Below are 19,182 nucleotides of genomic sequence, written 5' to 3'. Positions count from 1 at the left end.
GATTGAACTACTGGCGTAGATCCTCGCCTTTATGTCAAAGTATATCCTCCATCAATGATGATATCCGCCCCTGTCATGTAACAGCACGAATCACCGGCCAAGAACACATAAATCTTCATCATGTCAGCAACATAGGCAAAATACTGCGCGAGATGTTTGAATCACTCACGCCTTTGAGTTCCGATGCATCGGCCATTCGTTTGCCAGGAATCATCTCCATCCATTTGTCGAAACGCTCTTTCGGTTGAATGTACAGCACTATAACATGTTAAAGTCTGAAATACCAGTATTTTCGAATAAAACTCACTGTCAGTCTCGATGAATCCAGGCGACACGCAGTTGACTCGGGCGAAGTCCACCCATTCGACAGCTAAGCTCTTTGCCAGATGCACAGCTGCCGCCTTGGAAGAATTATACGCAGCCTGCCTTTGGGGGATGTTGACGAGAGTTGCGCTGACTGACGTCGTGATAATCAGGTTTCCGCGCCCCTGCTGCTTGAAAATCTTTCCAGCAGCTTGAGCAGTCCACATGACACCGTCGAGATTGACACTGTTGTTGTCTTTCCACGTCTCCTCAGTATATTCCAGACTGGGGATATCGGCACAGACGCCAGAATTGGCAACCATGACATCCAATCGTCCAAAGTCAACGACGATCTGTTCAACAGTTGCAGCTATTGAGGCACGGGATCGCACATCGCTCTGGTAAGCCACGACTTTGACACCGGTATCTTTAGCGATTTGGCTCGCCGTCTCTTCGGCCTGTTTGTTGGTTGCATAGATGAGAGCAACATCGGCGCCGGCCTCAGCTAGACCTTTGACAATCTCCAGGCCGATGCCTCTGGCGCCGCCAGTGACTGCAGCAACCTTGCCTTTCAGGGAGAACTGCGAAAGCACAGGTGCAGCGGGATTGGGTGGTTTGTACAGGGGCATAATGGGCAAAGTTTCTCGGTTGGATGTCGATGTCAAGTAAGTTCTCTCGGTGGTAGAGCCGCGTAGTGGTGAGATTGAGGAATAAGTACCTAGTTGAATGTTGTTACACCGGCCCGCTTGCAAAAATAGGTGTCAGGAAGTCGACAAAATGCTTTACAGGTTGCGAGGCGGTCGAGAGTTCCCCCACACAGTGACGCCAATATTGCCCAATTAGGCATATTTTGCGGCCTCCAAGTGCGGGGTGCACCACCATGATGCACCCCCTCCACCGATCTATCAACGGGCAAGCAAGAATGTTCGCGTGACATCAATTGGTGGGGCCTTTAGTGCTTCAAATATCCGTTCATGTACGCTGAGCTCTGTGGGTTGGACAGTCTTGTGATCACCTTCCCATCTTTGCTTTCCATCCCTCATGACATTTCTCATTACATTGGTTGCTGCAGTCCGTTCCTGCAAAGTCTATTGAACCGAAATGTCACCCGATGAATCATCCGCCCCGACTTTGACACTACCTAATATCGGGATTCATATTGACCCAGACCATAATCTTTGGCTGGACAAAGCCGCACCCTCTCTAGAGGACGTCAAATCTAGAGCAAGCTTACAAGCCGGAGAAGTAACAGTTGCTGTGAAAACTACAGGCATATGCGGGTAAGTACAACTGACATTCGACGAACCCGAATGTAGAATATCGAGACAATACATCTTATGTATCGAATCCAGTAGTCCATCAAATCTGTCCATCAGGTCTTACCAAAGTTCATTGAGCTAACCTCCAAATCACTAGATCTGACGTCCATTTTTGGAAGTATGGTGGCATTGGTCCGTGGCAAGTCAAAGGTCCGCATATACTTGGTCACGAATCAGCCGGCGTGGTTGTCGCGGTACACCCTACGGTCACTCGTCTGCAGCCAGGCGATCGAGTTGCCATTGAGCCTCATATTATTTGCAACTCGTGCGAGCCTTGCTTAACAGGACGGTACAATGGCTGCAAGAATCTACTCTTTCGATCAAGTCCACCATCACATGGCCTCTTGCGACGATATATAAACCACCCTGAAGTCTGGTGCCACAAGATTGGGAGTCTATCGTTCGACGAGGGTGCTCTCCTTGAACCTCTAAGTGTCGCACTGACTGGGGTGACTCGGTCTGGGGTCAAGATCGGTGACCCCGTCCTTATATGCGGCGCTGGCCCCATCGGCTTGATCACGCTCGATGTCTGCCGAGCAGCAGGCGCTTATCCAATTGTAATCACAGACATCGATCCTTCTAGGCTGGACTTCGCCAAGACGATCATGCCTGAGGTCATCGTTCACAGAGTACAGAAAGAAGAGACCCCCGAAGACTTCGAAAAGGCCGTCAAAAGGTCACTAGGAGAGAGTATTGAAATTGCCGTCGCATTGGAATGTACAGGTGTGCAGAGTTCAGTCTGTAACGCGATACAGACCGTCAAATTTGGGGGGAAAGTCTTCATCATCGGTGTAGGGAAGGAAAAGATGGAGATCCCCTTCATGCGATGCAGTGCGAATGAGGTGGATATCCAATTCCAGCAGCGGTATGTCAATATGTGGCCAAGAGCGATAAGAGTGATGGCGAGTGGAATGGTGGACTTGAAGCGGCTTGTAACACATACGTTCACTTTGGAAAATGGGATTGAGGCGTTCAAGACTGCATCTGATACCCACAGTGGATCGATCAAAGTGTTGATCCAGTCTTAAAATAGCAATGATGAATTGACTTCGTTTGATTTTGCGCCCTTCGTATTCATGATTAGAAGATGTCTACTGCTCTATATCTTCGAAGCTCTGCTAAGCACAGTTGGTACACTGGCCCATTTACCGGCGAATTGTTGTATGAATTGCAGGCGGTTTTGGCACAGGCAATCAACCACAGGGCGCGCCCTGCGGGTCTGTAGGAAGGGCGCCCTATGGTACTGACTTGCATCCACTAATGGGGTTGGTATCCATCTCTGGTAGTCCACCAGATCAAGATTTCCTGGCTAGGCCATGGCATGCGTGTCCGGCCGGCCGGTTATATTTGGACGACCTCCAATGTTTATCGACGATCTTTCAACATTTACATATGACTCTGGTCCAAAACTATATTTACACCTGGCCCTGCTTCTATTACCGGCATTGACTGACATCATGGTTAAACTCGAATTCTTCGCTGTGGATCATGTAAGTCTGATGCACTCCAGACGCACGCAACGACACTCACAGTTCGTATTAGTGGCTTGCCGAGCGATCAAAGTCTGCCCATCACAACCTAGCTCATACCTCAGCGCACCCAGTATCCATCTCAGAGCTTGAATCAATTGCTAGTGGAGAGAACCACGACGACTTCCTCCCTTCTCTTCTATCTCAGCCTCTCGACTACCCTGCAGATTTTGCCGGCCTGCCCTCCCTGCGGAAGAAGATCGCGAAACTGTATTCAGATGACTTGCCATTTGAAAATGTATTGACGACCGCCAGCGGATCCCTTGCCAATTTCATTGTTTTCTATGCTTTGATTGGCCCCGGGGATCATGTCATCGTCACTTCTCCTGGTTATCCCCAGCTTCAAGCTGTCCCGGGCTCGTTAGGTGCAGAAGTGAGCTATTGGAAGGCTAAGGCCAATGACAAGTGGAGCTTCGACCCCAAGGAGCTAGAAGGACTTATTAAGGCGAACACCAAAATGATCGTGATCAAGTGAGTTTGGCTCATTAGCGAAATGCTAAGACTTAAACTAATCATGGGAACTAAAATAAAGCAATCCTCTCAATCCCCTGGGAACTGTCCTCTCCGACGTAGAACTGCGCAAGATCATCGAGATTGCTTCTAAACATTCTATCATCGTGTTTTCCGACGAGATCTACCGGCCGATTTTCTACCCCTCAGATGGCGACAGATATGATACTCCGCCTTCCATCATCTCCTTAGGCTATGAAAATACGATAGCCACATGCGCCCTATCAAAGAGCTATTCCCTTGCGGTAATCCGCATCGGTTGGTTGGCGTCCCATAGCCGAAACATCATTGAACTTTGCGACAATGCTCGGGCTTATTGCCTCATTACAACAAGCCAGTTGGATGAACGCGTTGCCGATTTCGCACTGCATTCAAAACGCTCCGCCGCCATCATACAGCGGAATATTTTGCAGGCAGAGAGGAACAAGTTCATCGTGCAAGCTTTTATTGACAAATATCCCGATATTTGCAGTTGGGTTGCACCTGCGAGAGCAGCCATGGGATTCATCAAATTCACGCGAGAAGGAAAGTTGGTGGATGATGTAAATCTGTGTAAAATGCTTCATGAGGAGGAGGGAGTCCTTCCAGTCCCAGGAACCTGCTTTGGGAAGGAATTCGCAGGTTGGGTTCGCATTGGTCTTGGCATGCCATCCGATCGGCTTAGAGAGGGCTTGGAAGTGGTGTGTAAGTTTATCTCAAATCGCTATGGGGGCATAGCCCTGGCTTCAGCGAGGTGACTTTGACACGCAATAAATGCTGATTCACCATATGCACATTGACTGGGTTGCAATCTGTCTCAAAAAAACATACTGTTGAGGCCCGAATGATGGATTGCTTCAGCTTAAACATTCATCCGAGCATGGTAATGACGCATTGTCTATGTGACTCAGTGACTAAAGTTTCGAGAGTCGAAATTACTCAACTTCTGGACGAGACGACCATGGACCTATCGAAAGCGACGCGCGGCTCAGACAGTGCCAATTGAAGCGGCTTGTATTACCTTGCCCTGATCGCTGTATACAGAATGAGTCATTATGATTCATTTGATATCACGATGTATGTGGACATCATACATACCGTGGAAGTAATATTTGAACCCTGAGATATTTCAGGGGTCCTTGGAAGATTGACAATCAACCACGAGAACTTCATGGTCTCTCAGCACTTCAAGATCAAAATGATTGGCGAAAGTATTGCCGTTGGAGTCATTGGGGCAACTGGCAAGACGGGCCAGTCTGTGGTCCATGGTTTGCTTAGCTCCGATCTCAATTTCGTAAGCTTGATCCATACCACCCATCTTAATTCCTCTCTTGACATTCAGCACACAGGTTATTACCTCCTTCACTCGAAAATCATCGGTTGGTAGCGCGGCAAATCAGAAGCTGAAGGACAAGGGCGTCGGGGTTTCGGGCTATGACCCAGACGGCCCGAGAGAGACACTTGCCGCCCAACTGAGAGGCATTGATGTTTTGATTTCCTGTATAACCTGGGAACATCTCCATCAACAACTGAATTGGATCGATGCAGCTAAAGCGGCTGGCGTGAAGCGTTTTGTACCCTCCGAGTGGGTTGGGCCAGCACCCCGGGGTGTGATTGACATCAAAGACCAGGTGAGAAGGCTGGACCCTCGCTCCCACCCCTCCCAAAGGAAAAGAGAATTTATGACTAAACGAAATTAGAAATTGGAAATTCTCGGTGCTATCCAGAGAGCGGGGTTGCCATACACCATTATTGATGTCGGTTGCTGGTTCCAGGTCTTTGTTCCCAAGATACCTTCTGGCAGATCAGATCATGCGCACATGAAGTACATTGACCATCGCATTGTAGAAGATGGGAACCAACGTTTTGCATTGACAGACGTGGCAGACGTTGGAAAGTATGTTGCACAAATCATCGGAGATGATCGAACTCTCAACAGACGTGTTCTAGCATATACCGAGGTTCTGAGCATGAACGGTATATGGGGCACGATGGCTACAATCAGCGGTGAAGAGCCCCCAAAAGACTACGTAGGTTCAACACGGTAATTGGCTCCGCATTTTCTGACAGTGACATTGATAGGTCTCTGAAGCCGAGCTACACCAAATCATTGAGACCTCTGGCGGGAGGCTTAAGGAAAGTTCTGAGGTGGTAACACATCCAAGCAACATCATGGACATTGCCCAATACAACATGGGACAGTACCGCCTTTCTTGGTGCGTTAGAGGGGACAATACACCGGAGTACGCTGATTACTTGGGATACTTGGACTTTTGGAAGCTCTTCCCAGAATTTGAGAAAGGTAGAACTCTTGAACAATTCTTTCTACACATAATCAACGGAGGGTCACCAGGATATGTCATGGCATATTAGAGATATTGGATACTCGTAAACAGATAGTACTCCCGTTTGGAGTATTTGTCAATCTAAAGTAGAGACCCCAGAGCCTGAACAGACCAGGTGTGACCTTTTCGTTTCATTCTTTGGTGAAAGGCTTTTGCCCAAAGACTACATGACTGAGAAGAACTGTTAGCAAAGATTGCGAGCTTTAAAAAATGGCGCATCATACTAACATATCGAACAAGGCATGGAAAGCGTTTGTTTTCAACTCGTTGCGAACACCTGCAAGGAGCGACTGTACCTCCTCATTTGACTTCCCGAGGACTCCACAGAATAGTTTCAGGGAGAATCCTTCTAGACCTTCCAAAACTTGCGCCAAGTTAAGAAGCCCTATGTCCTTGTAATGCCGCTTCTTTGCCCAAGGCCCGATAGGGACCTTGAATTTCTGATGGGCCACGTTGTTGAATCCTCCGTGTCCCCTCACCCAGCCTTCGAGCTGAGGGCCTGGGGCCGGGTCTCGTCCAATAGCCTTCAGCGTCTGAACGAAGGTTTGGTTCCACTTGTATGTGAAATGTTCAGGCTTGTAGGAACCGTCGTCGGAATAGTATTCGACACTCATGTCCTGGAACTCGGCCCAGCCCCCGGGGCTGAGGTTGCTGGCATTCTATTAGATCTCTTTCAAAGAATTGAAAAGAGTCTTCGTTCGATAAACATACTCATAAATGTTTTTGACTAAACTTGGCCAGTCACCAATTGAGGCCGCCATGTACCTGCACATGATGTAGTCGTACTTCGGGCCGACCCATGGGCTCTCAACATCATCTATCTCGAACTTGACATTTGGCGGGACCCTTTTGTCTCAGCTCCTATATCAGACTGCGTCAATATCATGAGTAAAGCTACTTACCACAGTGGTTGGATCGCACTCAGATCGTTGCCAATGATCTGCCAGTTGTACAAGGTTAAGGCTTCATACTTAGGGTCTTGTTTGAAGCGGGTTTGTTTACCTCTGCATTCGGAAAAAAGTCACTTGCTTCGATAGTCCCTGCTTTTGCTTAGTAAAGAGACCAATCCCATCAGGGAGGCATGGATTAGTACAGATTCCTGTTCCAGTACCGATATCAAGGATTCGATGAACCTTGGGCGTCTCTACAGGCGCCAGGTAGAGCTTATTGCCAATCACTCTTGTAACGAGCGCATGTGCCATGTCGAGTCGGTCTGACTCTGTCTCATCGTTGGGGAGAACGTAAGCTAGGTCACCTGAAGTCAGCAATCAATGTAAGTCGAAAGAATGATTTGTTCCGAGATGCCAATGCAAGGGCGGGGACAGGGAACAAAACAACTTACATCCTGACCTGAACGCATGATATCGCCGTCCATATTCCATTGGATAGTCGATTACACTTGATGTCAAGGAATAGGTGTAGCTTGAGCTACATTTCGACCTCTGTTAACATGGAACATACGACTATGATATTCGGATCCCATTCACATACATGCGGTCGTCGATTGATGGTGCATCATTGCCCTTCCCGGTGTCAGTTGACCATACATGATGAATGAAAAGACATCATACCGTTTCAGCCTCATCAGCCTCGAGAGGTCCGTCTTGCACCGCACCTACTGACATAGATGGTGCATCAATAGAGCCGAGGAATGCTCGAGTAGTTGACGACTCAGCTGGCCTGGATTCCGCGGGTGACCCAATGTGCTTCTCCGAAGTTTCGGCCATCTCGTTGATCGTTGAAAGGGGCCTCTTGCTTTGACTGGGAAGGTAAATTGCGTCCACTGACGTAAATTATTGAAAAGAGGGGTAGGATCGATAGTTGTGGGTTGGGTGAGGAGACGGGTTTTGTAATGCAACGCATTCACTCAACAATGGCGTTGTGGAACATTTACTATTGGCCAACTCGGCTAGATTGCGCTGCATCCGGACATGTAAAGGCAAATTGCAACTGGACCATCACTCTTGCGGTCAGAAAGTCTTGGACCCTGTTCATAGATCTTAGGAGGCCCGCAACCCAATCAGACTAAGACAGAGGCTGCTGCGGGGCGATCAGCTGGTACGCCACAAGTACCACAAGGCTTCAAGCGGCATGAATACTCGCCGAACAACATGTGACGCCAATTCTTATCAGTTTACTCAGTGAATTGATTGCCAATTGGCTCTGAGAGAAAGCTAAGAAAAACTTGTCGGCTGGTGCTGCGGTGGTGAACGGTGGAGTAGTAGTCAAAGAGGACTTGGATTCGACTCCTTGCTGGAAGCATTTATTCTTACTTTCCTATCCGTCTCATTGCAGTTTGTGTGTCAAATGAAGTTTCATCGATATCATCTGACTTATATTTCCATGGAAGAATTATCAATCAGACCGAAAGGAGCCGTGATGTCAGAAACAGAATCTAAGGACAAAACCCATCCGCAGAATTTGGCATGATGATCCCTGAGTCAATAAATCCTTCGTAATTCCAGTAGTCGCTCTGGGTTCCTTGCCCATCTACAGGAGCGTCCCCTGAAAACTTTGCCGTCCAGTAGGTGCTACCCTGTGTGTACTTGGACCAGACGTACAATCCGTTGTTCAGATTCCTAGCCCTACTAGCGAAGGTGTTGTTGTTCACCGCTTGAATTGACCATTCGCCGATGAAGACGGGAAACTTGCCATCTCCAACAGAGCTTTTGGCATCTTCACAGATGAAGCTTGGTAAATTCTCCGAGGTGGTTGGTCTACCAGCGAAGTAGTAATGATGTTCGTCAAAAACAAGATTCTCACCAGCGTCGAAGTACGGTGACCAGAAAGACTCCGGCCGAAAGCTGCCTTGAAACATAACGGGAATATGAGGGTTCACGGCTTGAACCCGAGCAAGGACTCCGTTGATGTATTTCGCCACCCATGCAGCGCCATTCTCACTGAGAGCTTCAGGCGTACCGAACTTGGAGAAATCGCGGTTGTCGACTGGCTCATTGATAGGTGCAAGGGTGTAGGATTGGGGATATCCCGAGTCTTCAATAAATCGTACCACGGCATCGACAGCCTGGTAAGAATAGTCCAGAGCAGTTTGGTTGTTGAACCAGCCGTAGCTCCCGTCTTTCTCCCCGATACCGAGACCGTTGATCCCGCCAGGAAGGGAGTGAATATCGATGACAATGTGCATGTTGTGTTTGGTAATGGCGTATGTCGCAATCGTCCTCAAAAATTCGACTTGGCTTCCGCTGTACAACTGAGATCCGGGAACCTTAATCCAAGCGGCGTAGTTGGTTGGGATGCGTAGAATTTCGACGCCAGCCTTGGCCAATTTTTCAATGTCGGATGGTCGAAAGAATGTTGCATATCTCCTCTCCAATACCGGACCGCACTGCGAGCCGAGCCGAACGCATAAACCCCACTCGTCGGTGGTGTTGCCGCCGTACGTATCCCAGAACCCAGCATCGAGGACAGCCTCCTGAACCAGCCAGCCCCCAAGGTTTACTCCCGTAGCCTTGAAAGTCTTCCAATCAACATAAGAAGTAGACGGGATAGCTTCAGCTACAGCTGAAAAGGCTGTGACAGCCAATACGAAACTGCTGACTCTCATAATAACTGAAAGAACTAAGAAAACCAAATGGGCGTGATGCCAAAGTGAGAGCTTGATTCTTGACGAAGGGTATCAGACATTCGTTATCACGATGCTGTCTCTGCAACCTGAATTATTCTTAGGATCCATCGAAGACTGGCCATCTTTATAGTAATGAATTCTACGCAGAGAGTATTAGCCAATGCAAAGGTAACCCCTTTACCCGCTATTCACAGTCCCACCGTAGAGGAACACTGGAACCGCTTCCTCCACCACCTTCGGTCCGGCAGAATAAGACCCGAGCTTATGGTCATAAAGGCTGTCACATCACTGTGCTCATCATGAAGCCGCCATATTTCACGAGTTGTGGTTCAAGCCGGCAACCGAGCACATTGCTGCCTAATAGAGGTGCCAATGGTACCCCCCAGAACCCCAGAACGCGGGGCCCCGGATGGGGTAGCTCCAGTATCCCGGAAATGTGACTAGCCACCTATGGAAGTAACCGAGGGAAATTCCATGTGAATTGACGTGAGTCTGTGAGGTGAAGATTCCCAAATGAGACTGAGCGAATATAAAGTCTTGTAATTAATTGATAACGAAGGCTGGCGAGTTGTGGCGACATATGATATAGCTGTATAAGAGATCTCAGTTCATCGGGGAGTGTGTCAACGTCGTACCAGAATTTTCGGGGGCAGGATGCACTATGCTGGCAAATAAGTGTTGGTAAGGAGATTACGGGGCAGCAGTCCAAATTTGGGTATCTCAAGGGCACCTAACCAAGATTGGAGATCGATTTAGACTATGTACGAATAAAGACAGTTAATTGTCACACATTCCATGGACTACCACACCCGGTAAGTGGGGTTGCTGATGGGCGGAGGAAGCGCCGATGACAGCTCCATATTCCGTCATCTCCATCCACTTTCCGCCGAAGCGGGACGGATGTGTCTAGGCCGCCACCGGAAGACGACCACAACGCTCGGCAGTTACTTACGACGTCGTTATAGGTCAAATTTGAGGCTTTGAATGCAACCAATCTCCAATAAGAATTACAGCATTCCATCCACACATCTGCATTTTCCTGTTTCTCAAAGGCAGGCTATTCCACCTAAAGGAAGTCTCGGGGTAACAGGAGACGAAGGGGGAAGCCGAGGATTGCGAATTATTGACAACGGCAATCCGCACTAGAATCTTCACATGGGAATAAACAGCAATTGAAGCACAAGTCTGTTGAATAAGCTCTACGACCAGACACTGGTAGTGTTGTAGATAGAACGGTGTCATATAGAAGCATGGATGTCTTTCAGATTTCTTTTCAGAAGCTTGAGGCTTGGCGATTATAAGAATCGTCTGACCCGCAGTTCAAATCCGCGATTGCTCCATCGTAAATCAATGTCAGTGTTGACACATAGCAGTCCAAAGCTGCTTGTTGAGCCTTACTATCGCGTTTCTTTTGGCGTTGTGTGTCCGATTTCCCTAGACAGCGACGAGCCTTCCGCTCATTGGCAAGATTATTACCACTCTGCGTACCAACCGCAACTTTATTAAAATGTTTCGCGTCATATGTCGGTGAAATGTCCAGTATTGCCTGTGGCAAGCTATTTGCTGCGGGATCCTGGTTCATTGAGCCCGTGGGGTCGGCATGCCTACGACAATGCGGTGGAGATGGCGAATAATTGTGTAAGGGCGAATGTAGGCGATTTTGTGGTTGAGTGCAGTCTTCCAATTTGTCTTTTGGTGTTTTTGGGGCCGAAGACTGGGAAATATGGGCGTCTATTTCAGCAGACTCTAGGAAGCTTTCATCGCAAAGAATGTTCCGCAATGACATGGCCGACTTCGTCTTCGAGTAAGATGTCGACATGGAGGAAGTTCGGAAGGTTTCGCCGGAGAACGAGACGTGGCTGGATGTTAGGTATGATTCATTTTGTCTCCATTCATCTCCACCATGTGGATTCTTCGCATCGAGGCTGTCCGCATTCGCTTCTCGAGCCTTGCAGGTCATTGTTTGCTCTAGGCTCTACCATTGCGTCAGCATGTTGATCTCAAAACAACTCAGTGTGACCTATTCGTATGTGCTTACTAAGTATGAGACGTATGGAGCGTCACTTGATTCTGGCACGTTTCCTGGCTCCTTTACAGACTCCAGATACACAGATGGATGCCAACCTCAGTAAGAGGTGTTCGAAATGTTGGCCGCGCAAGAAAAGTGTATGAGCAGTGAACGAAGGGACTGCGAAGTATGATCGAAGATTCAGAAGTGAAACATTCGGTCGAGTAATCTAAAGTAGGACCAAAGGGCACTGGAAGATTCTGTTGTTGGTATCCATATCTATCAACCCCCTGCAATCTGCAGCTCAGCAACGTGGATTAAAATAATTGACAAGTGGAGCCAAGCAAATGACGGATGTCAGTAACCCTGCGTATAAAACATTAATACGCAAGACTTAGCCCATGCGTCTCACAACACCAGCCAGTAGACTGCGCAAAAGACCACTGACCATCTGTCTTGCTGGGTTTCATGGAAATATGAGCACGGGGATTAGTCCAAGTAACTTTGAGAGATGACGTGACGAACCACGATTTGAAGATCGAACCAAGATTTGGCCCCTGAATCGAACCCCGGCGCTCAGCCCCTTTGCGGAGGGCCCCAGATAAACTCCACTACGTCCAAGTAGGGACAGAGCAATCTCGCGCTACATTCTCAAAGCGGACTTCAAGGTAACTGTGCGGCACAGGTGGTGGCCATATATCGAGTCTCCACTTCAGCTCCGTATTGAGTTATCTCGAGTCTGTTGTCATCCGAGGCGCTCAGATAATCACCAACACTGCCGTCGTCGAAAAGAAATGACCCCGAGAAACGATGTTGTGTTAATAAATGCATGTCAGCTAAGTCTGCCTTTACTCCTGAAAGGGACCATGAAGAAATTGGTAGAACGGCTTTTTTGAGGTCTAGCAAATTCTGCTTCCTAGCGATATGCAAAAGCTTAGCAAAGACGCGAGGGCGTCGCCTGCAGAGTTCATGAAGCAATTGAAATATACGCAGCTGACCGTGTTCAGCCAGAGCCGTATCAACGCCTGCTCCGCCCCTGTTCCCAATTTTGACCTCGACAGTTTGGTACAAGTACACAGCGCCTACTGATGTAATCAGATATCGTGTCATTCAAAAGAAACGGCTACATGAGAGATATCGGGACGATGAATCGGACCTGATGAGCTAGTCATCGTAAACTACAACAGCTCTGACCTCAAAGCTTTCTCGTGAGGGCATATGCTCTTGAGCCCCGTCCGTAAACGCAGCATGAAGTACTCTACGGGCGATGTCCTTATTTTTACCAGAGTCAAAACATTTGAACATCAAGACCTCATCTGGTTTCTGAGCGAACTTGAAGTACCATCGATGAGCAGGATTGGGCTCTGCAGCCCAGCTTTCTTCAGTGTAATCTCCGGCGATTACGGGGAGGGCAACCAAGTCGGAATCTGGTATTGATCGAGCGTCGGTTACTGCGAATGGGTCTTTATAGATTGGTTCCAAAGGGCGCCAGATCTGAGCGTAACTTCGTCAACATTCTCGAATGGTCACGCCGATGGATGAAACGTACGTTCATGATTTGGAACCTTCGATTTTTCACAACTTTTTCGGCAAACGCTTTGTCTGGTAACCGTGACATGACGACCCGCTTTGCGCCTTCGTAGGATTGATCGCAGTGGACTGACTTTACTGGCCTATTGATGTTTGGATCACCGTCATCACGATTTAATGGACCCCTGGCGGCATAATCGAAAAAATGAACATATGAGGCCCCGGTACTGCGTGTATCAGCTGCCGTTTCATATTTACTAATTGTCTCATGGTCGTAGATGAGTAACAACCGACTTACACGTCTTTAATCAGTTGCTCAACCTCTGGATAGTAACTAGCCTTAATCTCTGCTTCGTCGAGAAATATCTCTTTACTGCACTTGGTCGTATGATTGACGTATTGAAAACCATGACAGTCGAGTGTGTAGTGCCGTATATTGTCACCGACGTCGGTCACAACAGCTGGCTGGGCAATGAGAACCTTTCTGTTCCCGGGAAGTTCAAGCAGATTTTCTCTGGCATTAGATTAGCATTATGAAATTCGCTCGTAACACAACCATGTGCTGAAATGTGATCGGGCAAAGAAACCCACCGTTCCTTAGGGTCTTTTGGAAACGTTATAGGGTCGTTGAAACCAGGTGATGACGTGTCGAGATACAAGAAATTGGTGTAGATATCATGACTGTCATCATCACGAGAGGATAGCGACTGACTCAAGCGGCACTCAGTCGAATTGCTTACTTCTGCGGTCATGGCGAGGTATTAAGACCTGTGGTGGAGATCGCTTCGCAGTAAAGAGTGAGCAGGCCTGCCGCCGAGAGCTACTTATGCGCCATTGAGGATAACTTTCACGGACATTTCAAATGCCAGACCATCATCCCAGTTGCCGGCGGAACGAAGTCTCCGAAGCCGACACGGCAACCTTAAATCCATCGAAGGTTTGACATGGTGGGGCCATTCTCAATAACCGTTACGATAAATCAACCCGACAAATCTAACTTTTTAGAACGGCTCGTTTTTCCCTTGGTATTAAGTGAGACATGACCTCCAAAGAATGATCTATGTTAACAGAACAGTCGCATCTGCTTTGTTTGCAAACATGAAGTGAGCTTCAGCAGCCCCAAGAGCGTCGCGACTGGCGACGCTGATGACATTGCGTGCGACCCAAGCGTTATCCGCGGACCTTCTCTCTTGCCGAAGAGCAGAATTATTTCTTCCTATGCTGATGAATGTAAGTTAAATATTTCATTAGCAAGGCCGCGCTGTAGATACACAAGGAGGAGGTGTTTTGCAGCTGGCCCAGATATGCACAACCAAGAAGCCGCGCGATCCGCGGCAAAGGTGGCGAGGATCCGTCAAATAAATCGCAAAGAAAACAAAATTTTGAAGGTTATCAATGATTCATTGTAAAAGCTTTCCCACTCATATCCGTTCAGGTAATAATCTCAGGTTGGATGACGTGGATCGTAGGCGCGTGTGCTGAAGACGGTTGATCAAGAAAGCGGAATCATACCAACTCATGTATCTCATGACATTAATTCCATTTTTCTCAACACGAAATATCAAATTAATCTGAATATTCTCATCCTATATGTGTGTACCGGCTATGGCAATGTGGTGTTAGGTTTCGATAACATCGGCCTAGACAGGGGGAGAGCAAGCACTGCACTTGATCGCGATGCCCTGAACTCACTTCGTTAGCTGCTGTATGAAAGCGGAAAGCGGTATTACTTAAAAATGGCACCCACCAAGTCCTTCCCCATATTATCGGTGCAATTCATAGGGAGTGGAAAGTACTGCTGGATCGCCCATAGAGATGTGACGGGAGAGTAGTTGAAAAGAATTCGTTCACGAGGGGTCTCCTCGCGGTAAAGTTGGATGATGTCTGCATCACCATCCCGTCAGAATATCTCCATGATAGGTGGGTTTGTAAGTCCTTACCCATGAATCGGCGCGTGATGTTTGGAGATGGGCTTCCTCGAATGCCAAATCCGACGCCGACTGCTGTCCAGTCAACACCCTTCAACTCCGATGAGAGGAAGTCTAGGCTATCTTCAGGCCCGAAGAGAACAGCTGAGCAAGTAAAATCAGCAAAATTCCAACTGATCCTCACTAAATATCACACCCTTGATGTTATAGCCAGCCTTCACAATCGCTGCCATGTCTTGCCGGATACCAGCCTCAACCTGTTGTGGGGTAAACCCGCTAGCTGCTATAGCAGGATGGTTCCATGGCAAACCCGCGAACACGAAGTTGTATTTGCCGCAGGCTGGCGAGCAATTTCCCTTCACAGGAGCACAGCGTGAGCCAGATCGGAAGTGGTCTTCAGGGGCAGCATCTGAAGCGGTCGGTGAAGCCGCGGCAAAGACTGCGAGTCCAAGCATGAGAATGCTCAATAGTCTGACCATTTTGCTTGACTCGGGGAAATAGTGCACGTAATGACAGTCGAGATGAGGTGTGAAGAGATTCAATATCAGTCAGCATAGAAACAGAATCAAGTCAGGCGTAGAGGTCTGTAGTTAGTCCTCTAAAAGGGTGGTTCAGGTCTTTTAGCTTTCGAAGCTGAAGCCTCACTTTCAAACTCTTTCCAGGGAGACAAGCAGCTAGGCGCAGGAAAGTGTCCATGCCCCGTCAGCCGCGGCAAGCAGCTGAGTTCAGTTGACTTAGAACCCCGCACTAGCCCATCCACACTTCAAAGCAAATTTCCTGTTTCCATTTATGGAAGCGACTTCGTGGGTGTCTCCGTTGGAGAACGGAAATAGAAGAGTGGATTTATGTATGCTTGGGTAGGGTATGGAATGGCACGGATGATTCCTTGCTCCCATATATGTGACAGAATGCTGGGAATCGTTTAAGCCGGCTGAGGCATTTGAGGGATGTTTGTGATTCTCGTCAAAGATGATAATACTTCCGAGGAAATGCCAGAGAGAACCAGAAAGCCAGTTCAGATCGGTAACATTAGTGTACAGAACCCCAAATATGCTCAGACGCCACCAAGGGATGCTAATTTCACTCGTCGTTCTCAAAGAGGAAATGACTTGTACTGTGGGACCTCCAAAACGGTCTGTGTGACAACTAACTCTCGCCAAGAGGGCTCCCCCATCTTACTGCTGACGACGGTCTGAGCGGCCAAAGAGCTTCTCGAACTTAAGATTTTCCCACGAGGCAATGTAGCGCATTATTTTGACGAGAAAAACGCCTGCTTCCAGTGTGAAGGATAGAATGGGAAGAAAGGAAAGGTGCTCAGATCATCCTTCACCAGCTTCTTAGCCTCGACGAACAACCTTCGTTGGGATTGAAGGGGTGTGAAGTCTTCTTCGCTACCTTGCGGCTGAGAGCGCCACCATCACCGTAGTATGCAACATCCACGGGTTTGTGCCACTGGAGCCGAACGCCCCTGCAAAATACTGAACGCCATTCCAGAGTGCAGTGGTCTACTACCATTATATGCACCGCAATTTACCAGGTCTCAGCCCCAGCGATGCCCTGAAGTATGTGTCGATTGATTGGCCAGTCTCTTTGGGCGACTCGGGCTTGCGAAGATATCTTTTACAAAGACATCATTCCGCAGAGCAGCGCCACGTTTATCTAAAACCTGACGTCAGCGGACGGATTAGATGTGTTGCCTGGAGCACAGCGCACGAAGCCCTCATAGCAGGCCAATATCATTGACCCCAACCTTATCTTTGAAGATCCAATTGATGGCGAGCGCTGCATGTTAGAAGGGCACTTGGGAAGCCCAGAACGGTCTGACCTTCTTGCCCGGCCAACGGTCGCGCCTCTGTAGAGGGCTCAGGGATTCACCAGATGCACGCACTTAACTAAGTATGAGCATTTGCCGCAAAAGTCGAGAGTCTTTTACTCGTATGTTTCTCATTCAAATAAGTCGTTACGCAAAGTATGACCAGTATGACTGCACACTAAACATAGAAATATGCTATCTGCTTAGACCTCTTGACTCAACTGGATGTGACATTGGTTTTGTGAGCAAATTGCTCAGATCCTGTATACAGAATTGCCGCTGTGCTGAGCCTGGGACTCACCACCATTCTGAAGCTCATTCTTAAATGAAGCATTTTCCGTGTCGATGCGCTTGTTTTGAATGTCCTCTTGGAAGCCAAAAAGGTGATTCATGGCTTCCAAAGAAAGGCCTTTGGTTTCGGGGATGAAGAACCAAACGAAAGCCGTCATGACGAGACACCAGCCGCAGAAGAAAATGTAGGTGCCAAACCCACCAGTGCCCATGGTTTCCAGCATCGGAGGAACCGCGCGCGAGACGACAAAGTTGAAGAGCCATTGTGTCGCCGCGGCAAAGGAGACGTTTGTAGCACGGAGGCGAGTGGTTGCAATCTCGGACACATAAATCCAGCAGCAAGGGCCCCAACCAAACTGAAACATGCATGCGAACAGAAAAACGCAGACAAGAGCGACATATCCAGCAGGTGTAACCTGACCCCCATCTTGATCCTGTGGTTTTGCCACAGCGACGAAAACTCCGACGTACAGCATGGTGAGTGCTTGGCCAATGCCTGTCCAAAGGAGAGACTTGCGACGTCCAAGTGAGTCGGCGACGAATATGAGGAAAACCAGTACCGCAATCAGCTTCACAAGGCCGTAGATTCCGGTTGCAAATAGTTCATTCTCGGTACCCTCAACTCCCAGAGTAGCAAATATTTGAGGAGCATCTGCTTTGGGTATCAGCAAAGATAATGAAGTAAAACACAAAGATTGGCGTAGACTGACAGTAATTTATGGCATTTGTGCCTTCAATCGATACGCGTTAGCTTAACATTCTAGAAGTGATGCATGTGTGTGTGACAAACCTGTCATCTGTTGGAAAAACATGAGAAGAATAGAAATGATGGCGCGCTTCCTGTTTGCAGGTACCAGCCACATTTCTTTTTGCAGACTCATGAAGCTCATACCATCGAGGATCGCGTTTTCGTCCTCAATTGAAGACTTTATGTCAGCGAACTCTGCTGCCACGTACGGGTGATCTAGAGGCAGAGCACGGATCCTGGATAGCACGCTCATGGCCTCTTCCCATTTATCCTGCTTGGCTAAATGGCGCGGTGACTCGTTGCACAAGGACATCGAAATCATAAGCAAGACCGGCGGAACCCCTTGGATGACAAGAGGAACCATGTACCTGGCAGTACCGGTAACATGCTGAATGCAACCGTAACTAGACACAGTCAATTGGTTTTCTCATCAGATACACATGGTACTCACTTGATCCAGTAAGCCAGGAAAATGCCAAACACAATGAAGAGCTGGTAGATGCCAGTCAACCCCCCTCGAATAGCGCGCGGTGCATTCTCGGCAACGTAAAGAGGATTGACCATCGAAGCGAATCCAGTACCAAATCCGGACACGAATCTGTTCATATCCTTCAGTGCACTGTCTGGATGATTCACTGTGACTGAACGGATGGGAGGGGTCTTCCTACCTTCCTACGTACATGGCCGCGAGATGACCCGAAGCAGCAGCTTGGAGAATGACGCCTGTCACGGATATCCCACCAGCCGCCCAGATAAGAACAGGCCGACGTCCAAACCTATCAGCGGCTTGGGCCGCGAGGAGGGCGCCAACGAAACAGCCTGCCTGGAGTGTAGAGACAATATTCGCACTGAGATTTGACCGTTCAAGGCCTGTCTTTTCGACAAGATCATAAAGTCTAATTGTTCATTGAAAGTCAAAGATCAGCAGATGTAATCAGAGGCACTGGATGTGGCTTACTGGCGAAACTCGTTGATACGAAGAACACCACCGATGACACCTGTGTCAATACCGAATATGAGTCCACCAAAACAGGCCGAACATGCGAGAGCATAGACCCGCCATCCGTAAATCTCAGGGGGGTCTTGCTTCATCGCCTCATTTTTGACGATCTTCTGGATCAAAGATTTGCCCATCTCGAGTGAGATAGCGGATGGAGTTCCTGAAACGGGTTGCAAAAGAGATGTTTCGGGCTATGAACACTGATATGATTCAAAATTGACGGGTCGAGTTTTTGTATCATTTATTCCAGAGGGCACCTAGTCAAATGAGCAGCTGAAAGCTGGCCATCTCGT

General features: G+C 48.3%; 6 protein-coding genes across 6 annotated transcripts; 1 reads left to right on the top strand and 5 right to left on the bottom strand.

Moving 5' to 3' along the window:
- Window positions 1–29: 29 nt before the first annotated feature.
- Window positions 30–932, bottom strand: MTDH-0 (putative NADP-dependent mannitol dehydrogenase; the record flags this gene model as incomplete). The annotated part of the gene is made up of 3 exons (XM_032031391.1): window positions 30–113; window positions 170–258; window positions 308–932. 3 exons carry the CDS (start codon window positions 930–932, stop codon window positions 30–32), a joined length of 798 nt encoding a protein of 265 aa, XP_031889357.1.
- A 2,147-nt stretch (window positions 933–3,079) lies between these two features.
- On the top strand, window positions 3,080–6,013 carry vioD-2 (Capreomycidine synthase; the record flags this gene model as incomplete). Its single annotated transcript, XM_032031390.2, has 7 exons — window positions 3,080–3,112; window positions 3,165–3,622; window positions 3,684–4,345; window positions 4,774–4,934; window positions 4,990–5,271; window positions 5,341–5,670; window positions 5,723–6,013. The coding sequence occupies 7 exons, from the start codon at window positions 3,080–3,082 to the stop codon at window positions 6,011–6,013; spliced, it is 2,217 nt and encodes a 738-aa protein (XP_031889356.2).
- Window positions 6,014–6,116: 103 nt separating this feature from the next.
- CGGC5_v006618 (Secondary metabolism regulator LAE1) lies at window positions 6,117–7,712 on the bottom strand (the record flags this gene model as incomplete). Its single annotated transcript, XM_066151717.1, has 10 exons — window positions 6,117–6,156; window positions 6,214–6,636; window positions 6,697–6,717; window positions 6,772–6,831; window positions 6,888–6,925; window positions 6,988–7,025; window positions 7,079–7,231; window positions 7,328–7,413; window positions 7,477–7,508; window positions 7,557–7,712. The coding sequence occupies 10 exons, from the start codon at window positions 7,710–7,712 to the stop codon at window positions 6,117–6,119; spliced, it is 1,047 nt and encodes a 348-aa protein (XP_066008989.1).
- Window positions 7,713–8,380: 668 nt separating this feature from the next.
- Window positions 8,381–9,550, bottom strand: exgA (putative glucan 1,3-beta-glucosidase A; the record flags this gene model as incomplete). Its single annotated transcript, XM_032031387.1, has 1 exon — window positions 8,381–9,550. One exon carries the CDS (start codon window positions 9,548–9,550, stop codon window positions 8,381–8,383), a length of 1,170 nt encoding a protein of 389 aa, XP_031889142.1.
- Window positions 9,551–14,749: 5,199 nt separating this feature from the next.
- CGGC5_v006616 (uncharacterized protein) lies at window positions 14,750–15,516 on the bottom strand (the record flags this gene model as incomplete). Its single annotated transcript, XM_032031386.1, has 4 exons — window positions 14,750–14,791; window positions 14,857–14,993; window positions 15,050–15,181; window positions 15,234–15,516. 4 exons carry the CDS (start codon window positions 15,514–15,516, stop codon window positions 14,750–14,752), a joined length of 594 nt encoding a protein of 197 aa, XP_031889133.1.
- Window positions 15,517–17,104: 1,588 nt separating this feature from the next.
- On the bottom strand, window positions 17,105–19,023 carry qutD-12 (Quinate permease; the record flags this gene model as incomplete). Its single annotated transcript, XM_066151716.1, has 6 exons — window positions 17,105–17,793; window positions 17,852–17,872; window positions 17,932–18,293; window positions 18,341–18,487; window positions 18,558–18,785; window positions 18,848–19,023. 6 exons carry the CDS (start codon window positions 19,021–19,023, stop codon window positions 17,105–17,107), a joined length of 1,623 nt encoding a protein of 540 aa, XP_066008990.1.
- Between the last annotated feature and the right edge of the window lie 159 nt (window positions 19,024–19,182).

Source organism: Colletotrichum fructicola (assembly GCF_000319635.2).
Source record: "Colletotrichum fructicola Nara gc5 chromosome Unknown KSG_Nara_v1_contig03, whole genome shotgun sequence".
Lineage (NCBI taxonomy): Eukaryota > Fungi > Ascomycota > Sordariomycetes > Glomerellales > Glomerellaceae > Colletotrichum > Colletotrichum fructicola.
This window is presented reverse-complemented; position numbering and strand designations above follow the sequence as displayed.